This window comes from Temnothorax curvispinosus, unplaced genomic scaffold (genome assembly GCF_003070985.1).
Source record: "Temnothorax curvispinosus isolate PA1 unplaced genomic scaffold, ASM307098v1 QBEX01004550.1, whole genome shotgun sequence".
Classification (NCBI taxonomy): domain Eukaryota; kingdom Metazoa; phylum Arthropoda; class Insecta; order Hymenoptera; family Formicidae; genus Temnothorax; species Temnothorax curvispinosus.
Genome location: NW_020214330.1, coordinates 178,307 through 194,960, shown reverse-complemented (window position 1 = coordinate 194,960; position 16,654 = coordinate 178,307). Strand labels below are relative to the sequence as shown.

At 34.6% G+C, this 16,654-nt stretch overlaps 3 protein-coding genes across 9 annotated transcripts in view; 2 read left to right on the top strand and 1 right to left on the bottom strand.

The window, feature by feature from the left end:
- The first annotated feature begins 75 nt into the window (after nt 1–75).
- LOC112453628 (prefoldin subunit 1) lies at nt 76–1,230 on the top strand. The gene is made up of 2 exons (XM_025014476.1): nt 76–179; nt 418–1,230. Exon 2 carries the CDS (start codon nt 463–465, stop codon nt 841–843), a length of 381 nt encoding a protein of 126 aa, XP_024870244.1. The 5' UTR covers nt 76–179; nt 418–462; the 3' UTR covers nt 844–1,230.
- Nucleotides 1,231–1,683: 453 nt separating this feature from the next.
- Nucleotides 1,684–3,450, top strand: LOC112453638 (protein SCO1 homolog, mitochondrial). Its single transcript, XM_025014495.1, has 4 exons — nt 1,684–1,845; nt 2,244–2,613; nt 2,724–2,929; nt 3,030–3,450. The coding sequence occupies exons 1-4, from the start codon at nt 1,783–1,785 to the stop codon at nt 3,210–3,212; spliced, it is 822 nt and encodes a 273-aa protein (XP_024870263.1). The 5' UTR covers nt 1,684–1,782; the 3' UTR covers nt 3,213–3,450.
- LOC112453636 (secretin receptor-like) overlaps nt 3,425–16,654 on the bottom strand; it is a 42,968-nt gene continuing 29,738 nt past the window's right edge. For 4 of the 7 annotated variants that reach the window (XM_025014489.1, XM_025014488.1, XM_025014490.1 and 1 more), the window contains 11 exons: nt 15,147–15,240; nt 12,254–12,360; nt 11,528–11,686; nt 10,076–10,170; nt 9,338–9,687; nt 8,140–8,270; nt 7,978–8,063; nt 7,666–7,810; nt 6,709–6,988; nt 5,423–5,586; nt 4,564–4,683 (listed from right to left, as the gene is read on the bottom strand). In XM_025014489.1, coding sequence (XP_024870257.1) covers nt 4,564–4,683; nt 5,423–5,586; nt 6,709–6,988; nt 7,666–7,810; nt 7,978–8,063; nt 8,140–8,270; nt 9,338–9,687; nt 10,076–10,170; nt 11,528–11,686; nt 12,254–12,360; nt 15,147–15,240 — 1,731 coding nt within the window. Of the gene's footprint in view, nt 4,684–5,422; nt 5,587–6,708; nt 6,989–7,665; nt 7,811–7,977; nt 8,064–8,139; nt 8,271–9,337; nt 9,688–10,075; nt 10,171–11,527; nt 11,687–12,253; nt 12,361–15,146; nt 15,241–16,654 lie in introns of those variants that run through there. The other 3 variants (XM_025014492.1, XM_025014493.1, XM_025014494.1) reach the window with 3 other exon arrangements.

Below are 16,654 nucleotides of genomic sequence, written 5' to 3'. Positions count from 1 at the left end.
TTGGACGAAGTTTGAATGTATCGAATATATCGATATACTCGCTGGCCTCGATAATCGGAACGTGACTCACTTCATGTCTGTATTACCGGAGAGAAACCTCAGGCAGTAGTTGACGTATATGGTTAGGAACATTATACAACAAAATACATTTCACGACGTTGCCACAGAAGGAATTTGAGGTAAGGAGTCAAAACTCTGGCCAATTTCTTATTTCATTTGTTTTGAAGTAAAAGCAATTTCCAACCACTACTAACATAAACATAAGATATAAAGTGTCAGTCTATATATGATATATATAAGTATATATATTAAAAATTGATCTTTGATCTTTTATTTGGATGCAATACAGTCATATTAGCATAAAGATCAAATGGAATCGATCAAATACAAACTTTCTTTCTACTAAAATATTTTCAGGACATTTAGTAATTTTATCCATAGAAGACACTGTAATAATCGAGGATGTCGAAGGTATTGGACGAGGAGTTGAAGCAAGCCTTTTCAAAGCTGCACGAGAAGATGGTAGACACTAAGCAGAAGTTAAAACTGGCTGATATACAAATTGAGAAGCTGCGGCGTACGAAACAGCGGGCAGAGCTCACTACAAAGGAAATTACCAGCCTCCCTGGAGACACGAGGATGTACGAGTCTGTCGGTCGAATGTTCCTCCTAGATAACATGAGTAACATTAAGGACGGTTTGGAAATTAGAATAAAAATGTCCGACGAGAAGATCAAGACGCTAGAAAATAACAAAACGTACCTGCAGCGGAGTTTAAAGGAAAGCGAAAATGAGATTAGAGAAATGATTCAGCAAAAGCAGAGCAAAGAAACTTCGGGTTAAAACTTATATATTGATGTATGTGAATGCTATTTCAATCATTAATATCCGATTCTCACCAGTATCCTTTGAACCTTTCGGGTATACCTCTATAACTTGGGATATGTATCTGTAAATATACAGTACCTATAAAAAATTCATCATCTGTTGCCTAGACATCACGCTTCGCACGTTGATACATTTTTGTAATTGTGACTTTTTTTGTATATCATGGAATAAAGCAATGAGCGCGTGTGCGCGTCAATGAATTCAATAGTGTGAAAGTCAAATTAATTCAATTATTTAATTATATACAAAATTATACAAAAGAGAGGCATAAGAAATGTATTGTATGCATGTAAGCAATAATGATTGTAATTAAATAAACATTTTGATTTTATAGCTCGAAAAGTGTATATTGAGAAAGACAGTGTTTCTTTATTTTTATATTTCAGAACGCTCTCTGTTATCGTTTACTATTTTCGCAAACGTGGGACAGATAATAAATTATGTATATACAGATATATATATATATATATATATATATATATATATATATAAATTTTTTTAGATCAAATTTTCTTGTGATACTTTGTCAATTTTCGAGAATTAATAATTTCATTGATTGAAAAAGTAGGTAGGAAAAGAAATTACAAACGAACGAAAGTTATTAATGAGTTTATCTGATAATTATCCGGCATAACTTTTAATTACTAACATTAAATAAAACAAATTTACTCAAAATTGATCATTGATTTTCGATTTCCGATAAATTTACCATCGATGGTAAAATTAACACTACTGGAATATGGCGACATCTCTTTTCATATATAATGTTCTTTGAATACCTGTGTACGTCGGAGCTCGGAGCTCGGAGCACGTCGGAGCGCGGTGACCAGCGGTGACCGGCAGTGATCGGTGACATAACCTCTTCTTCGAAAAAAGTTTATTTCGATCAGTGCAATGTCGACATTATTATCAAGATCCGTTGCGTTATTAAATAGGAATTACAATGTCTTTACAAAGGTAATTTTTCGTGAAAAATCTACTCTATGTTAATATTCTGAAACAGCGATAATATTTTACACCCTGGTTGCATACTGTTAACTTACAGATATATTTGTTTATTAATTTTTATATTAAAAATGAAAGCTTCATAGTCTTTATTTGAAATATTGATGAAAATCAGATTATAAATGCTATGAAAATATCAACATTATTAAAAGACATATGTAAATTATGGATCATATGATTATATCAACTTATAATTAGTATATTGCTTGTAGATCTTATGTTTAGTGTTTTTTAAATAATTAAAAATTGTTTAAAATTATTCTTTTTTTTTCTAGTAGTAAACTTTAATATATAAAAAATTTTTTATGAAGTTTTCTTTAGGTTTAATTAATGATTTTTTGTTTATTCAGTTTAGATACATAAATACATCAAGTGCATTACGTCAACAGTCTAGCTTGCCTAAGCAATCGACAAAAATAAAAAAGAAATCACCAATTACGTGGAAAAGTTTGACAGTTTCCGGTATTATCGGTACTGCTTTTGTGTTATATTTGCATCACCTTAGAGAGGAAAAAGATAAGACCTTGGCACGGGAGAGAAGACGACAGTTGGGCAAAGCTAAGATTGGTGGCAAATTCGAGTTGGTGAATACAGAGGGAAAGATAGTGAAGTCTGATGATTTCTTGGGGCAATGGGTGTTGATATACTTTGGATTTACGCACTGCCCAGATGTTTGTCCCGATGAAATTGAAAAGATGGTAAACGTGGTAAACACTCTTGGTAAGTGTTAGATTTAAATCGATTATAATAATTAAAAATTATTACTTACTACCGAATTCTTGTATCTTGTATGTGTGGGCCGATAAAGTACATTATTTCTGCTTTTGCAGAGAAAGAACACAATTTGAAGATACAACCAATTTTCATATCAGTGGATCCAGACAGAGATACACCCACCGTTGTCGGCAAGTACCTCAAGGAATTCTCCGATAAGATCATTGGTCTCACTGGCAGTATCGAACAAGTTGGACAAGCATGCAAGGTGTACAGAGTTTATTATAGTAATGGCCCTAAAGACCAGGATGACGACTATATTGTTAGTATATCATAAATTAAAAGCAATTTAATAATCATATAAGATCATACAAACGATTTAGTAATCATCGATTTTGCGATACTGCATTTCCTTTTTCTAGGTGGATCACACGATCATTATATACTTGGTAGACCCAGAGGGCTTGTTCGTGGATTACTATGGGCAAACGCACGACGTAGAGAAGATTGTGACTAGCATCATTGTAAACAAGTTGAAATATGATCAGTTAAAGAACGATACTTCTTCCTGGCTGCCATCGTTGCCACTCAAGGGAGTGTTATAAGCGTTGTGACATTCCCATGTACAGATAATTTTTAAGTCAGTACTGTGCTACAGGGAATTTGTGTATGTCGTACATTAATATTTCATATATGTATAAATATATATGTAAAGTATAGATGGATAAATAATATTTATTTTTTAATGCACGATTTGAATACAAAATAAATTAATTGATTTTCTTGGTAGAAACCTGATTACAGAACTGTACAGAAATTGGATAATAAAAGATTTATTATATTCATCCTCTTTTTACATCGATGTATCATAATTTATACATTAAATTGATTTGTGTAAGTGATACATCAAATATTTGCATATCCGATCTTGATACAAATATATACACATTTACATACACGTAGTGAGAGAGCTTACGAGGTAAAATGTTTTACCGAACGTTTATTTTTGGAGTAAAACGTTCTTATCTTAAAATTGATAACGCTCTTCACGATAGGCAGCGCTATCAATGCTTTCCTCAGAAATTTGCAAACATTGATTATCTCATATAGATATTATTTTTAAATATATTTAGTAGTCTTGAAAACTAGAATTTGTCGACCAAGATTTTCTATATTGTTGCGCGCTTAAAAAATAGCGATGTACGTATACTCTTTTATCGCGATATTAACGATAAATAATGAACGAAGGAAATTATTGTGATATCCTGAGTCTATTCCGCCATATGTAAAAATAGAGTAACTTTCATAGTATTTAAATTAAGCACCTGCAAAAGCGTCTTAAGTCTTAATGTTTACGTGATGTTTGCAGTACAACATAGTTTCTAATATAATTGCTGATAACAGGCTTGTGATGCGCGACGATATGGCTATATCAAAGTTCAAGCAGCTTTCATTTATTTATACTATAACGTGTGCCGAGTTTAGCATTTTTCGTGGAACTGAGTTTTATAGGTATAAGTGACGGATGGCGCATCGCGTTTCGAAACACCGAGGTACGTCGACGAGAGATCATCGGAAATTCCAACAAATCCCTAAAAATACTAAAATATAAAAACATTATCTGTACATTATCCTACACATAAACTTGCACGAATTAAGATCTATACGATATGGACAACTGCGCAAATGACACAATATCCCTAAAAAAGATATAATAGAGCTAAAAGAAAAAAACTCAGTCTCTCCGTTTTGCAAAGTCGCGACGGAGCAAGAAAATGAACGAAAGAATAAACTTGTTTTATCCTTCTCTATTTTTTTGCTTCTTCGAGAATTTATAGCAGGATTTAGAAATCCCCCCTTTCTTTTTGGACGATGGTTCGTTTAAATGCGCGTTGAACGTTTATGGGAGAAGCAACATGCGTTCTTTTTCCTTTTTATCATGAAATACGGATGTTATCACGGGTGTCCGCGGTGCTGATGTAGATTGTGCAACTCGTATGCGAGGTGACAGCACTCGGAGTCGCTCCATCGATGCTGGTCACGGATTTTGTCGTTCGGCCCCGACGCATCCGACATCTAAAAGAAAGACAATCATTCGCTAATTCAACAGAAAACGACTTTGGGTCAGGAAAATGGAATTAATCACCTCTCTCTCTCTCTCTCTCTCCCTCTCTCTCTCTCTCTCTCTCTATCACAGAAAAGAAAACATTGGACATCTGCACGATAAACCTTCGATTAATAAATGAATTAATTTAATTGTCCATTCAGACGATCGCCGTTGTTAATTGTTAGGTAAATTATGTCAAATATATTTCTCAGTATAATAATAATTAAAAGAGTGTATTTTTACCCAATATTAAAATCTTATATTTAATCTCATATATTAAATATACGTAAAAATGATTTTAAGTCCTACGAAATATTTTATTATTGCTTCTTCTATATTAAATTATATATAAATATAAATTTACAAGCGTAATAAAATCAAATTGTTTAATAACAAAAGTTTGATTTTTTTATGATTTAATTATTTGATTTTATTTGATTTATTTACACAATTACAAATTGGAAAAAAAATTTCTTCCTGTCTCTCTAAATGTTTGCGCTTTCGAGATTGATTGTTCTTGCCCGGCTTTCTCGTTCAGTCTCATATCTATTCCGCGATGTTGAATGGTATCAGAGCACGATGAAAAAAAAAAGAGAAAGAAAGAGAAAGAGAGAGAGAGAGAGAAGGTATTTTATCGGCAACTGGATTACGGGTATTACGTAGTGGACGCGATACTCGCGGATACTCGTGCAAAACGATGATACTCACCGAGCAGAAAGAGAGCAGCGATTGATCCGTGTACTTGCTGCACATGAGTGATGTATGATTAGCATGATGAGTCTGCGTCGTTGGTTGCGTCGGCAGCTGGCCGTTACCAGCAATTTCTAAGTAGCCATGGCTGCTCGCTAAACTACCTCCTCTCGTTCCAACATCTGCAAAATTGCATTGCGGGTCGTATACGTTGCAATATGTTGCGTACCGCACAACGCTGCGACTCGGGTAGATTTCGAGCATTCAAGTGAACGCTCCTCTTTGCAGCAACGGTATCGACCGGATTCTCTGACTTCGAATTTAGTCATTTTAAGGGCGCCAACTCGTCGCGACGTCTGACTTCTCTCACGGTGTATCATGCTATATTATTTTCAGCATAGCTATGAAATATTCCCACTTTAGGATTTCTAAGGCGACAGAGAAGAAGGACCTCGAGTATCACTTATTTAACGTCTAACATTCTCGTCGATCAATGTGTATAGCAAATTTTTTAAATAAATCTGTTATGCCATTACTTACGTTACATGTTTAGCGATTTACAATTAGTTAAATACCACAATACCTAATTTATTTATCGATCATTTATATAATTTATTCGAAGGATTAAAAACGACTAAGGGCCGATTTCACCATCTCCGATTAACTGTAGCCTTCGATTAAAATTAAACTCACTCTTCGTTTCTTTCTAAGGGGGACAGTTAGAAAGAGATGAAGAGTGAGTTTAATCGAAGGTTACAGTTAATCGACATTGGTGAAACTGGCTCTAATTTAAGTTACACAAAATTTAAAAAATGCAATAATTGTTTCGTATTTTCGTATTTTATGAATTTCTGAAATAATAAAAGCCTATTTAAAGTATTCTGGAAAAAATTTGGCAGAAGAGTTGTAATCATTTTTTTTTAAATATCAGCGTAGACCGTCTTTTAATCACTTATTAAAGAAAATTAAAATCAAAACAGTTTGAACAGTTAAGAGAGTTACTTCGATCAAACTTCGATTAACTTAGTTGGCAATTAAATTATCGAGTAATGCCTATGTCATTTTCTTAATATAGATATAAATAGAGTTATTATAATTTTTTATTTAATGTATACGGAGAGAAAGATTAAATCAGAAAGAATGAATTTTACTTATTGTTAGAAAAATTTAGTCAATTCGTTGGATTGCAATCACGTCGATAAGGTTAATTAAAGTTCAATCAAAGTCGCTCCAAAACACCATGACTTAACAAGAACGAGACACACATAAAGGGACACGACGTTTCGTAGGATTTAAGGGGACACCTTGTGTACTCGCCATCGAGTGGGTGGATCGACGAATGGCACGATCCTGGAAAAAATAAGAGGGCGCCTTCCAGCGCGACTTCCACCATCTAGGCCTTCTCGAGTGCCGACGACTGGATTTTGCGACATTGTTGCAACTGCACGTGCTGACCGAATGCGTCGACGGTCTCTGGCCCCATCGAATCCCGCGGTGTATCCATTTGATACCACGAAGTGTACTCGATACTTCGGTTCTCACCTCGCCGTTCAGGAAGCAATACAGCACCGCCACGAAAAAGCCCTTCCAGAAACATAAAGATAATACCGCTCTTTTGCTCGTCAATCTTAATTCTCATCCAGCAAAAAGCTTGGATCCTTGTCTCAAACGCAAACCTTTAAAAAACTATAGCATTCTTCATATTATAAATTGTAAAGAGACATGTAATAAACATCATTTAATCATTTCATTTAAATATACTTCCACTCAAAAGTTTAGTTTTTTATTTAGTTTTTTTTATTTTCCCCATTCAATAATCATGCGTTTGTTTGTTAATTAAATTTATATTTTATTAGTTAAAAAATACATGTTAAGAGAAAGAATGCAATGAATTAAAATTCAGTAAGAGATAAAAAGAAAGAGAAGGAATTATACAATAAGTTAAAAAAATCTAAACTACCATCTGTGCTGTTTAAATATTTCACTGTTCAAAGATATATAAAACTAGTAAGCAGCACTTCTGAGTATCAAATTTAAGATATAAAATTATCTATCCAATTATCTGCTCTAATACCGCGTTTAACTCAATTTTTTTGACTTTATGGGTTAATTAGCTCAATTTTTGCAACACTGATCAACTTAGCTAGTTGGTGAGACATAATTGATGAAGTCGTTACGAGCGCACGATTTCTTGCGTAATAATTTTAAGGCAGTTTGGCGACCAGTAAAGTAGATTAGTGCTATTAATAATTGCGCGTTACCTGGAAAGATGCGAACAACTGGTCGCAGAAGAGCCATACGACTTCTACGGTCTCATTTACGCCGATGCTATACGACATCCCAATAAAGAACGCGTAGTGAACTCCAAAGAGCGGCACCAGAACTAATGTGCTTCTAGTCCATCGCCTAATTATCATGTTAGACATATATGTATATTCAATTATATATAAAATAATTTTATGCATATACCATTTCATCATAAAAATTTCATCAAAACAAAAATAATATTTTAAATTATATTGTATTTTTCTATCGGAAATATAACTTTTGTTACACATACACACAGAGCTTACTTGTATCTTTCCGTTTCTTCCGACATGGTAGACTTGAGTTTCACCAGCAGCACTCTTACGATGTTGATGAAAAGCACGAAATTTATCTAGCGTAGCCAGATAAGAACAAATGGATTTTAATGTGCGACTGAATTAATTACGAGCGCAACGAGGCATGCTTACCAAAATAGAGAGTATCGTGGGCACCCGTATGAAGAGGAACAAGAGAGAGTTCTCGTTGGTCGTCCAGCAATAGTTATCCTGGAATATGATCCTCGTAACTACCCAGGGTAAGATAAATATAGCTGGCAAACCTGTAAGGCAAAATTGTGACAATCGCATAAGAAATGTATTAAACGGATTATGCTTATAATAATAAGTTTCTCTACGACAAGAGGAAGTAAATAATTTAGTATAAAGTGTTTTCTGATTTCTCCCCCAAAGTTTATAATCACAGAAAAAGATACAAATACATTTTTTAAATTATATAATATCCGTTAAGAATTAATAATTTCAAAATTATAGAGTTAAAAAATATCAATATGTATATGTATACATATATATAAAATAATATATTGTACATATTTACAACTAAAATAAAAAATGCCTGAGATAATTTTAAGATAAATTCGTTTATGACTATTTGAGAAAGATAGATGGGAGAAAAATATATATAATAAAAAACCTAGTTTTGTAGTTGAAATTATGTCATTATTGATGTTGCTCGTATCGTTGCACAATCACGGTTAGAACCGTCGTGATTTTCAAGAATTCTTGAGAATTCCTCCTGAAAATTGAAAGATTCTACATTTCCCTGTAGAGAATCCTGTTACCCTTTATTGCCGAAGACAGTCAGGATGCTTCAGAAGAGACTCACACCAAGGAGACTTATATTCTGTCTCTTGTTCCACGTTAAACACGATTGATTTCTACTAGTAAAATTTCAAAGTATATATTTTAAATATCTTTAAACGCGCTAAAGAACAAATAACGATAAAAAGATAAATTATATAAACGTTTATTAAAACAAAAGAATATCTCCTTGCAGATTAATCAAATAATAAGAACAAATTATTGATTCGACTTTATCGTCTTCAGTCGTTTTTGAATATAAATATAAAGCCTTTTAATCTTGATAATTAAATCTCAGATTAAATTCTGAGTAAGGAAGTGTCAATATTTTATTCTTCAAATTTATTTAAAGAAGGTTTTTATCTTATATATTTTCTTAATAACGAGCATCAAAAAGATTTAAAAGATGATAAAATAGTTATATTAATTAAAGAGCGCGAAGTAAATTACAACTAATGTAGAGATATGTGATTGAAATCGCGAAAATCCTTTAGAATTAACGGTAATTTCTGAGATTAATCTTACTTACCCCATCCGAAAACGACGTAGCCTGTGATGCTAGAATTGGAATCGGTGAAAAGCGCCAGGAAGACCAGGTTGTGCAGATATATACCTTCCATCAGGATCCAAGAGTAGTTTGCCAGGATAAAGTATTGCCACAGACTGGTGAACGTCTTACATTGCCAATTGCTCTCCTTCTCGTCGAGCAGCCAGTAACCCTCGTTGACTTTGATCACGGCTTCCGCCAGTCCGATGCCGGACACGAAGAGTACGTCTTTCAGTAGCGCCATGAATGCTCGCATCACGAATGAGACGAACAGGTGCATGTGCAATATATTCCGTGGGCATCGCAATTTCCTACGTCCGACGGGAGACAAACTTGAACGTGGCAACGCGAATTACGTTTCGATTAGGACATTAGGAGATGCGAGACTTTATGCGGTGCTATGAGACATTGTACGATATGACTTTGAAACGAAACTGATCGTGCCCCGATGAAAAGATCTCGGTGATCTTCAAGATTTGCGATTTTATATCAGCGTAAACAAGACACTAAAATTTATTGCTCTTTCAGGGGCAGCCACGACGTTAAATTTCTTATTTTACAACGCGATATATTGGGAACAATAAAAATACGATAAAATGTTTTAAGAGATATCTGACATTTTTTTAAGTCTTTTTATATATTAAGAGAATCGAAAATGTTGGCAACAAAACCTCTTGTTTTATAATCATGTGTTGATTACATTTATATAAATATACTTACTTAATGGCGGCCAAAATGCAAAATGCAATGATGAGAGTGAACAGCGAGATTGAGTAGCCGAGTTTCGAGATGGTCTTGACGATCGGGAAGAATTTCTACAACATGCAATTGCGTTCTAAATGGGAAATAATTAATTATTGACTTACCATTTACCTATGAGAATTTAATTGATAAAATAATTAACCGGTAACGCACGTTCGTAATTAATTGTAAAATTAATATAACAATAATTAAATTAATTTCTGTAAAGTATCATTATAAATTATATATATAAATAATTTTGAAAATTTATTGACGTATACACACACATTAATAAATGATTAAATTGACTTTTTACATGTAAGCAATCTCAAATGCGACTTTTCCTAATTAATTTATTCGACAAAGCTACCACAACAATGTCGTTATATGATCTCTATTAGCAAAGCAAATTATGAATTGAAATTGTGTTTAATTTATGGCTTTCATAAACCTCTCTAATTCTCTTCTATACAGATCTCTACTGTACAGTATATTGACGGTATTCCTTGTCTTCGGATGTGTATTTCCTTCCATGCTAGCTTTATGATCTTCAAGGAGATCCTTTGCTATTATGTTATAATTTCGTCGTCGCTTTACGAAAGCTCCTCAACGAAACTGTATAGTCGTCCTATATTCACGCATTGAGCATTGATAAAAACGCTTCCATCGTATTTGCTTGTATTAAATTATGGTCAAGTTTGTATTAAATTTGCATTAAAGCTGTCAATTTGTGTTTCAAATATATTAATTATTTAATCCTCTTAATTATTGAGCGATTTTAGTAAACGTCTCTAAAATTATAACGAGAAATTATTTGCTCTGTTATTTTTCGCTGTATATATCGTCACATACTAATCTTTACAGACTGAAAAGTTGATAAAAAGACAAGATAGGTGATTACTAAAAAAATAGGATTTCCTTTAATTTGGATTTTAAAGCTGACGCCTTAATTTTGACGCTATTTGTCCGAATTCTGTCTGATTTAATAATAAAGCGTAGAGCTCTTGATGAAAAAATTTTTCCAGTATTTTCCGCCCGATCTCCTCGATAACACTGTTACGACAAAGTTATTGGCTCATTTGCTCGCCCGCTCGGTTCATTATCGTCCAAGTCTGGAAACTAACTCCGCAGCAACGTCTCGGGGTCCCCGTGAATAGTGCAAAGCGTCGTGACGCATCCCCCTCCCGCTGGACAAAACGTCGTTTACGGCTCTCATTTCCTCATGAGTAGAGCCAACTGACGTCACGTCGCTGTGTGATCCGATCGATCTTTTCATCTCCGTCGTTTTCCACACGGTGCGGCGCGCGACGGCGCGAGCGGTGCCGCGGAAACCCGGCAAAGAAGAGGGTTCCGAATTTACTTATCCTTACGTTTTTAGCGAAACGGATTAATCTACTGTTGGCTTGTCGTCACACGGTCTTATTTCTTTACCTTAATGAGAGTAGCGTTGTTTGCCTGCGCGTCTGACATGTTCATCAGGACGGTGACCAGCGAATCTCGATAGCACTGGGTATAGTTGGTCCATGTGTTATGGGTTTCGGCGTTCCAGTACCATTCGCCGTTCGGCATGCATTGCTTCGAAGTGAATGCCTGAAAGACGCACTCCCTCTTATTTCTTCGATCAATTCGACAATGATTATTCGTTAACAAAAATATCGGGAGAGATCGCTGTTTCTCGAGCTACGAGAGAGCACACCGAAATAGAGGTTAACTTCAAATTATGTTTCAAATCAATATTGTTTAAGGTAGAATTTCAATTCGCGGATCATTTGCAAAGATATGTATTTAAACGCGACCGTAAGAGTTGTAAAACAAAATGACGCGTAGCGAGGCTTTGTCTAACGAGGAAAAATGGAGCTCGAATTCGTCGAGGAGTCGTTCAGACACGTCGCCGAACCGTGTCGAAGACATTTCAATCACTTAAAGCTGAAAAATGGATTTTATCGTCGATTCGCGAGGATCTTAGAGCTATCAGAGAGCGGCGTTATTAGATCGAGAAACCGTTCTAATTAAGTTTCTCAGTTCTAAGAGAATCGAGAATCTCAATATTAATTCGTTCCGGTGTCATTATTCCATCAAATAAAATTTTACCAGTGAAATAGTTTCCGGAAAATCTACACGAGGATCGATCCAGGTGAATTTAACATGACTACATACATGAGCGTCGAAACCCACGATGTAAGAGGGGCATTGCTGAACAGCTAGTTGTCCAGGTGCTGTCGAGTTCCAACATAGTATCTTGTCCCAAATCTCGGGACACCAGCCTGAATAGATTGCATCAAAATGTTAGCGTATAAAGATAAATGACGAAGATATCTGAAGCAGCAAACTAATTATTATTATTGTCAATATATGACGCGCAAAGAAAAAATATGGTTGGGAAATATCTTGTCCCAACGTTTTTATTTTTTTGGGGTCCTTACAGTCCTGTTTATAAATTTTTAATTACGATTCGGAAAGATACTACGTAGATAGTTTTTACATTAAGTTCTTTATATTTGCAGAGCGCTTATAAACTATATTCGTTTCATAAACGTACATATAAATATTCTATGTTAATTCGCATGGATTTCTCTGGCGCGATTCAGTAGAGCTGAATGGAAATAATAGATCTGGTTCCTTAGTGCACGATGGGATTTCAGTCACGATATACAGATCCAGTTATACATATCCCGCTGTATTATTATTAAATATATTGTGCGTTACGTCAGGTGAATCGGCCATTATCGTAAACGGCAGGGCGCGGCGCAGCGGCGGCGGTGAGAATAATAGGTCACCGAACGATTAGGATTGTTCATTCAGGATCGTGATTCAAAGCTAAGTGCCAAATTTGACGTGGTCATCCGGATTGCCGGTCTTTTAGCGATGAGCTTCACGCGGCTTATATACAGGAATAGGATATCCATTAGGTTTTGGAGATCCGTATAGAATTGCATTTAGCTGTATCATCACATGTATATTAAGGGTCCACGACTCTGTATGCGAACAGTAGGCCACACGGGGTGGCAGGCTACCCTATTCACTTGAAACAATATTCGATATTATCGCGTACGTTATCCGTATAAGCCGTGAATTACGCTGCCGTGCATTATATATTTCCCTTGCGCGCTATATACATATGTATAATAACTTTGTTGAGAATGCGAGAAAAAAGTATTATAATTAAATATTAATAAGAGTAAATAGATACATCAACAAATACACTAAAAATGCAAGAAAAAAAGCATATAAAATGTATGAGTATCGACAGCGTTTTCGCTTTTTCGGTATCTATAATCCTGAATCAAATAAGCTACAAAATATATGTATAGGTAATTACATTATATATATATATAGCTGCATAAGAAAGTTTGGGAAAAAATATTTAAAACAATTTTATTAAAATAATAATTAGGACAATGCACGAGACTTTGCTAAGGCTACTAAAAAAGTTTATTGGTTCATCGGGAGCTGTGTTTAAAATCTAGGTTTTCCATAAAATTATGAATAATAGTAAAACTGAATTATGTAAACCAGTAGAATTATAAAAAGTACTTCTAACTTCGTGTAACTGTGTGAACTATAATCTACATCGCGACATTATTCGCGTCTTTATTCTTTCAAGTTGCATTACAATTTTTTGTTTTCTTTTTTAATAATTGTAAAGGTTGTAAAGGATGAAATAATTTCCCGGAGCTTTTCGCCATTTATCCTCCATCTTAACGTCAATTAATTTAAAATGTTCTCTTTTAAATAGATCAAACTGCGACGAATGCTTTTGAAAGATCTCTGAATGTGTTTAATCGTTCCGCCTTAATAATTGAAAGGATTTACGCGTGCAAATTAAGATTCAAGTTAATAAAACAACTAATCGTCAACGCAATTTGCGTGTCAAGCAACACTTCTGTGTAACTTCCTTTTGTAAGGCGACACAATAAATGAAACTTGTGAAACTCTCGCCTGAATTCACAATGCTGCTCGTGTAATTAATGGCGGCACACTATAAGCTTCGCGTTTGATTTTGTCGATCTGCTCGAACGGGCCAGCATCGCAATGCGAGATTAATTGCGACGTTAATTGCTCCGGAGACATTCTATGGATGCTGTTTACTTACGCGCGTGTGTACACGCGCGAAAACGCGAATCGTGTGCTGCGACACGTGCGAGAGCGTGCGGTTAACATTAGTCCGTGCATCGTGCGTGTCCGTCATCTTTGAATCTTTCCGCATTCATGCATTATGCAAGTTTATGTTGTCAACCTGTTGATTTTCAATTGTTTACTGTCGCCAATACTATAATTATCAGAATTGCGCGATACTTGGGGAAAAAAAACCACCGTAAATTATTTTGTTTTCTGCGAACCATGCAGGAACACAAAGAAGTCGAATTGATCTCGCGACTTAAATTCTCTTTCACTACGATGCAATTAAAATAAAAAAATGAAAAATTTTCAAATTTTGGAGTCGTGATTGTATCATTATCATTATTATACATAAAAATGTTTAAATGACGCCAACATAATGCGAGCACGATAATAATATTTAAACAAACGTAAATGCCGTAAGAAATATATTATTAATATGTAACGCTGCCAAAATAATGGAGAAATTAGTGTAATTATTTACGATCCTATTATAAATAATAATTATTCGTAGTTTGTGATCGACCGCGTTACCTTTTCAATATAATTAAATGGCCCGTAGGTCGCCTATTGTTTTGTATCCAACTAATACAGCGATATTAATTAAAACAAGTCGACATCTAACGATCGGTCGTAATTTTCACCTAATACAGAGACAGACACGAGTAGGTTAGACGCGCGAATGGAGAGATTATGATATGATGAATGATACAAAGCAGCCGGCGAGTGACATTCGCAGCAGGCGTTGGATTCAAGATCGTTCGCATATGGTAAGTCTTACTACTAGACGCACTCACTTTTAATGGAAATCATGTCAGCCCCGTGATACATCGCACAATCGTTCTCTCGCTCGAAATGTCAATAGTATTCGACACGCGACGATATTTCTCGCGCGTTCCATTTTTTCGAAATATTATCCCACCCTGCTTACCTGGTCTCAATATATTTCCGTGATCGCAACGCTTGGATTCTGATTCCAGTCTGTCAATCATCAACTTCTGGATTCGGTCGATGTTATCATTTCTCTAAAACAGATTCAATGTAAACATGAATTTATATTATATATGTATATGTATATATAGGATTACGTATTTGCGTGCGTACGTGAGTGTGCGACCGGGTGTACTTTTGTTGTGTACGTTCTAATGTTTTAATGTTTTATTATACATATAATATCGCTATTACACTGTATACCACCTTGTACGTTAACAGGTAGGCTTAATATAGCAACAATATGTTGATGCCTCATTTTTTCCATTGCAATAAAAATTATTATTATTATCATTATTATTATTATATGTAACATATAATTATATTTAATTTTTAATTATAAAAATAAAAATAATTCATGCGCAGTTTGATTTTGAACATCGTTCTTGGAGCATATATTTCCGTTTTTAATTTTGCTTGAAGACTATCTTTCCCCAAAATTTAAGTCGCGTGCCTCTTAAATTTTCATTTTCGTACTACGTAGTTCGGGGAACAATACATTTTAAGAAAATCTATACGTGAATTACGAACCAGCAAAGTACGATGGAAACCATACTTCATATTTAAGACGATAACGTAACACAGTAGGACTATCTGTGTGATAGAATTATTGACAGAAATATGAAATTGTAACTAAAAGGGATAGGGTTAAAGCGACGTTACAGTTAAAGTAATTACTATAGTAGAGACTACGACAGCAATTTCATTGCAATCAAAGATTGTTCAATTTATTTATTTGTACAGTACGCACAGTGCGTTTATTTTATTCGATTATATTTTCATATCCATGTATATAACTGAATCATAGAATACTCGAAATGTTCTCTCGCGCGATATCATGCTAATTTAAAATATTTATAATATACACCCATCTCTATCTTTTCTGAAACACCAGTTTATAAAACGTTCGAAATGTTCTCCAACCTTTTTTCCATACATTTCAGGTAGAAAATTCGTTTAAATAAAATCAAGTTAAATAAAACAATTTTGCTTTAAATCGAGATACGGTTATCGCACAAATATTTCGAGTCTCCGTATTTAATTTGCGTATCGGTGCGTATTGAATCGGCATATTGAAATGTGAAAACGCATCAGGAACGTGAAAATGCACGAGGCACCGTTAACTCGCGCCTGTTTCCACGAAGCGAAAAGCGAAAAGCGAAAAGCTCACTCCGAATGAACACCTTTGTGATTTTTAACTCGGTAAAAGCCGTATCTTCTCGTTTTAACTGCATTTTTTTTCTCTTTTATTGTGGCTTCCCGTAACGGAATTTGAGAAATTCCGTGATTCGTTTTCTCGAGGAAGAAAAATATACGCCAGAGTTAAACGCTTATCGGATATTTTTTTTTCTATTTATATTTTTAAGCATATATCCAGTATTTACCGCTGTTTCCAACAAATTTTTACTTTCAAATAGCGTGTTATGGGGTTTACGAAGAAATTCACCT

Bases quoted from the DNA above. Each gene is read 5' to 3' on its own strand.
- LOC112453638 (XM_025014495.1), top strand. From the start codon at position 1,783: ATGTCGACATTATTATCAAGATCCGTTGCGTTATTAAATAGGAATTAC. The intron at 1,846-2,243 runs GTAATTTTTCGT...TTGTTTATTCAG, and splicing joins ATTACAATGTCTTTACAAAG to TTTAGATACATAAATACATC. The intron at 2,930-3,029 runs GTTAGTATATCA...TCCTTTTTCTAG, and splicing joins ACCAGGATGACGACTATATT to GTGGATCACACGATCATTAT.
- LOC112453628 (XM_025014476.1), top strand. From the start codon at position 463: ATGTCGAAGGTATTGGACGAGGAGTTGAAGCAAGCCTTTTCAAAGCTG.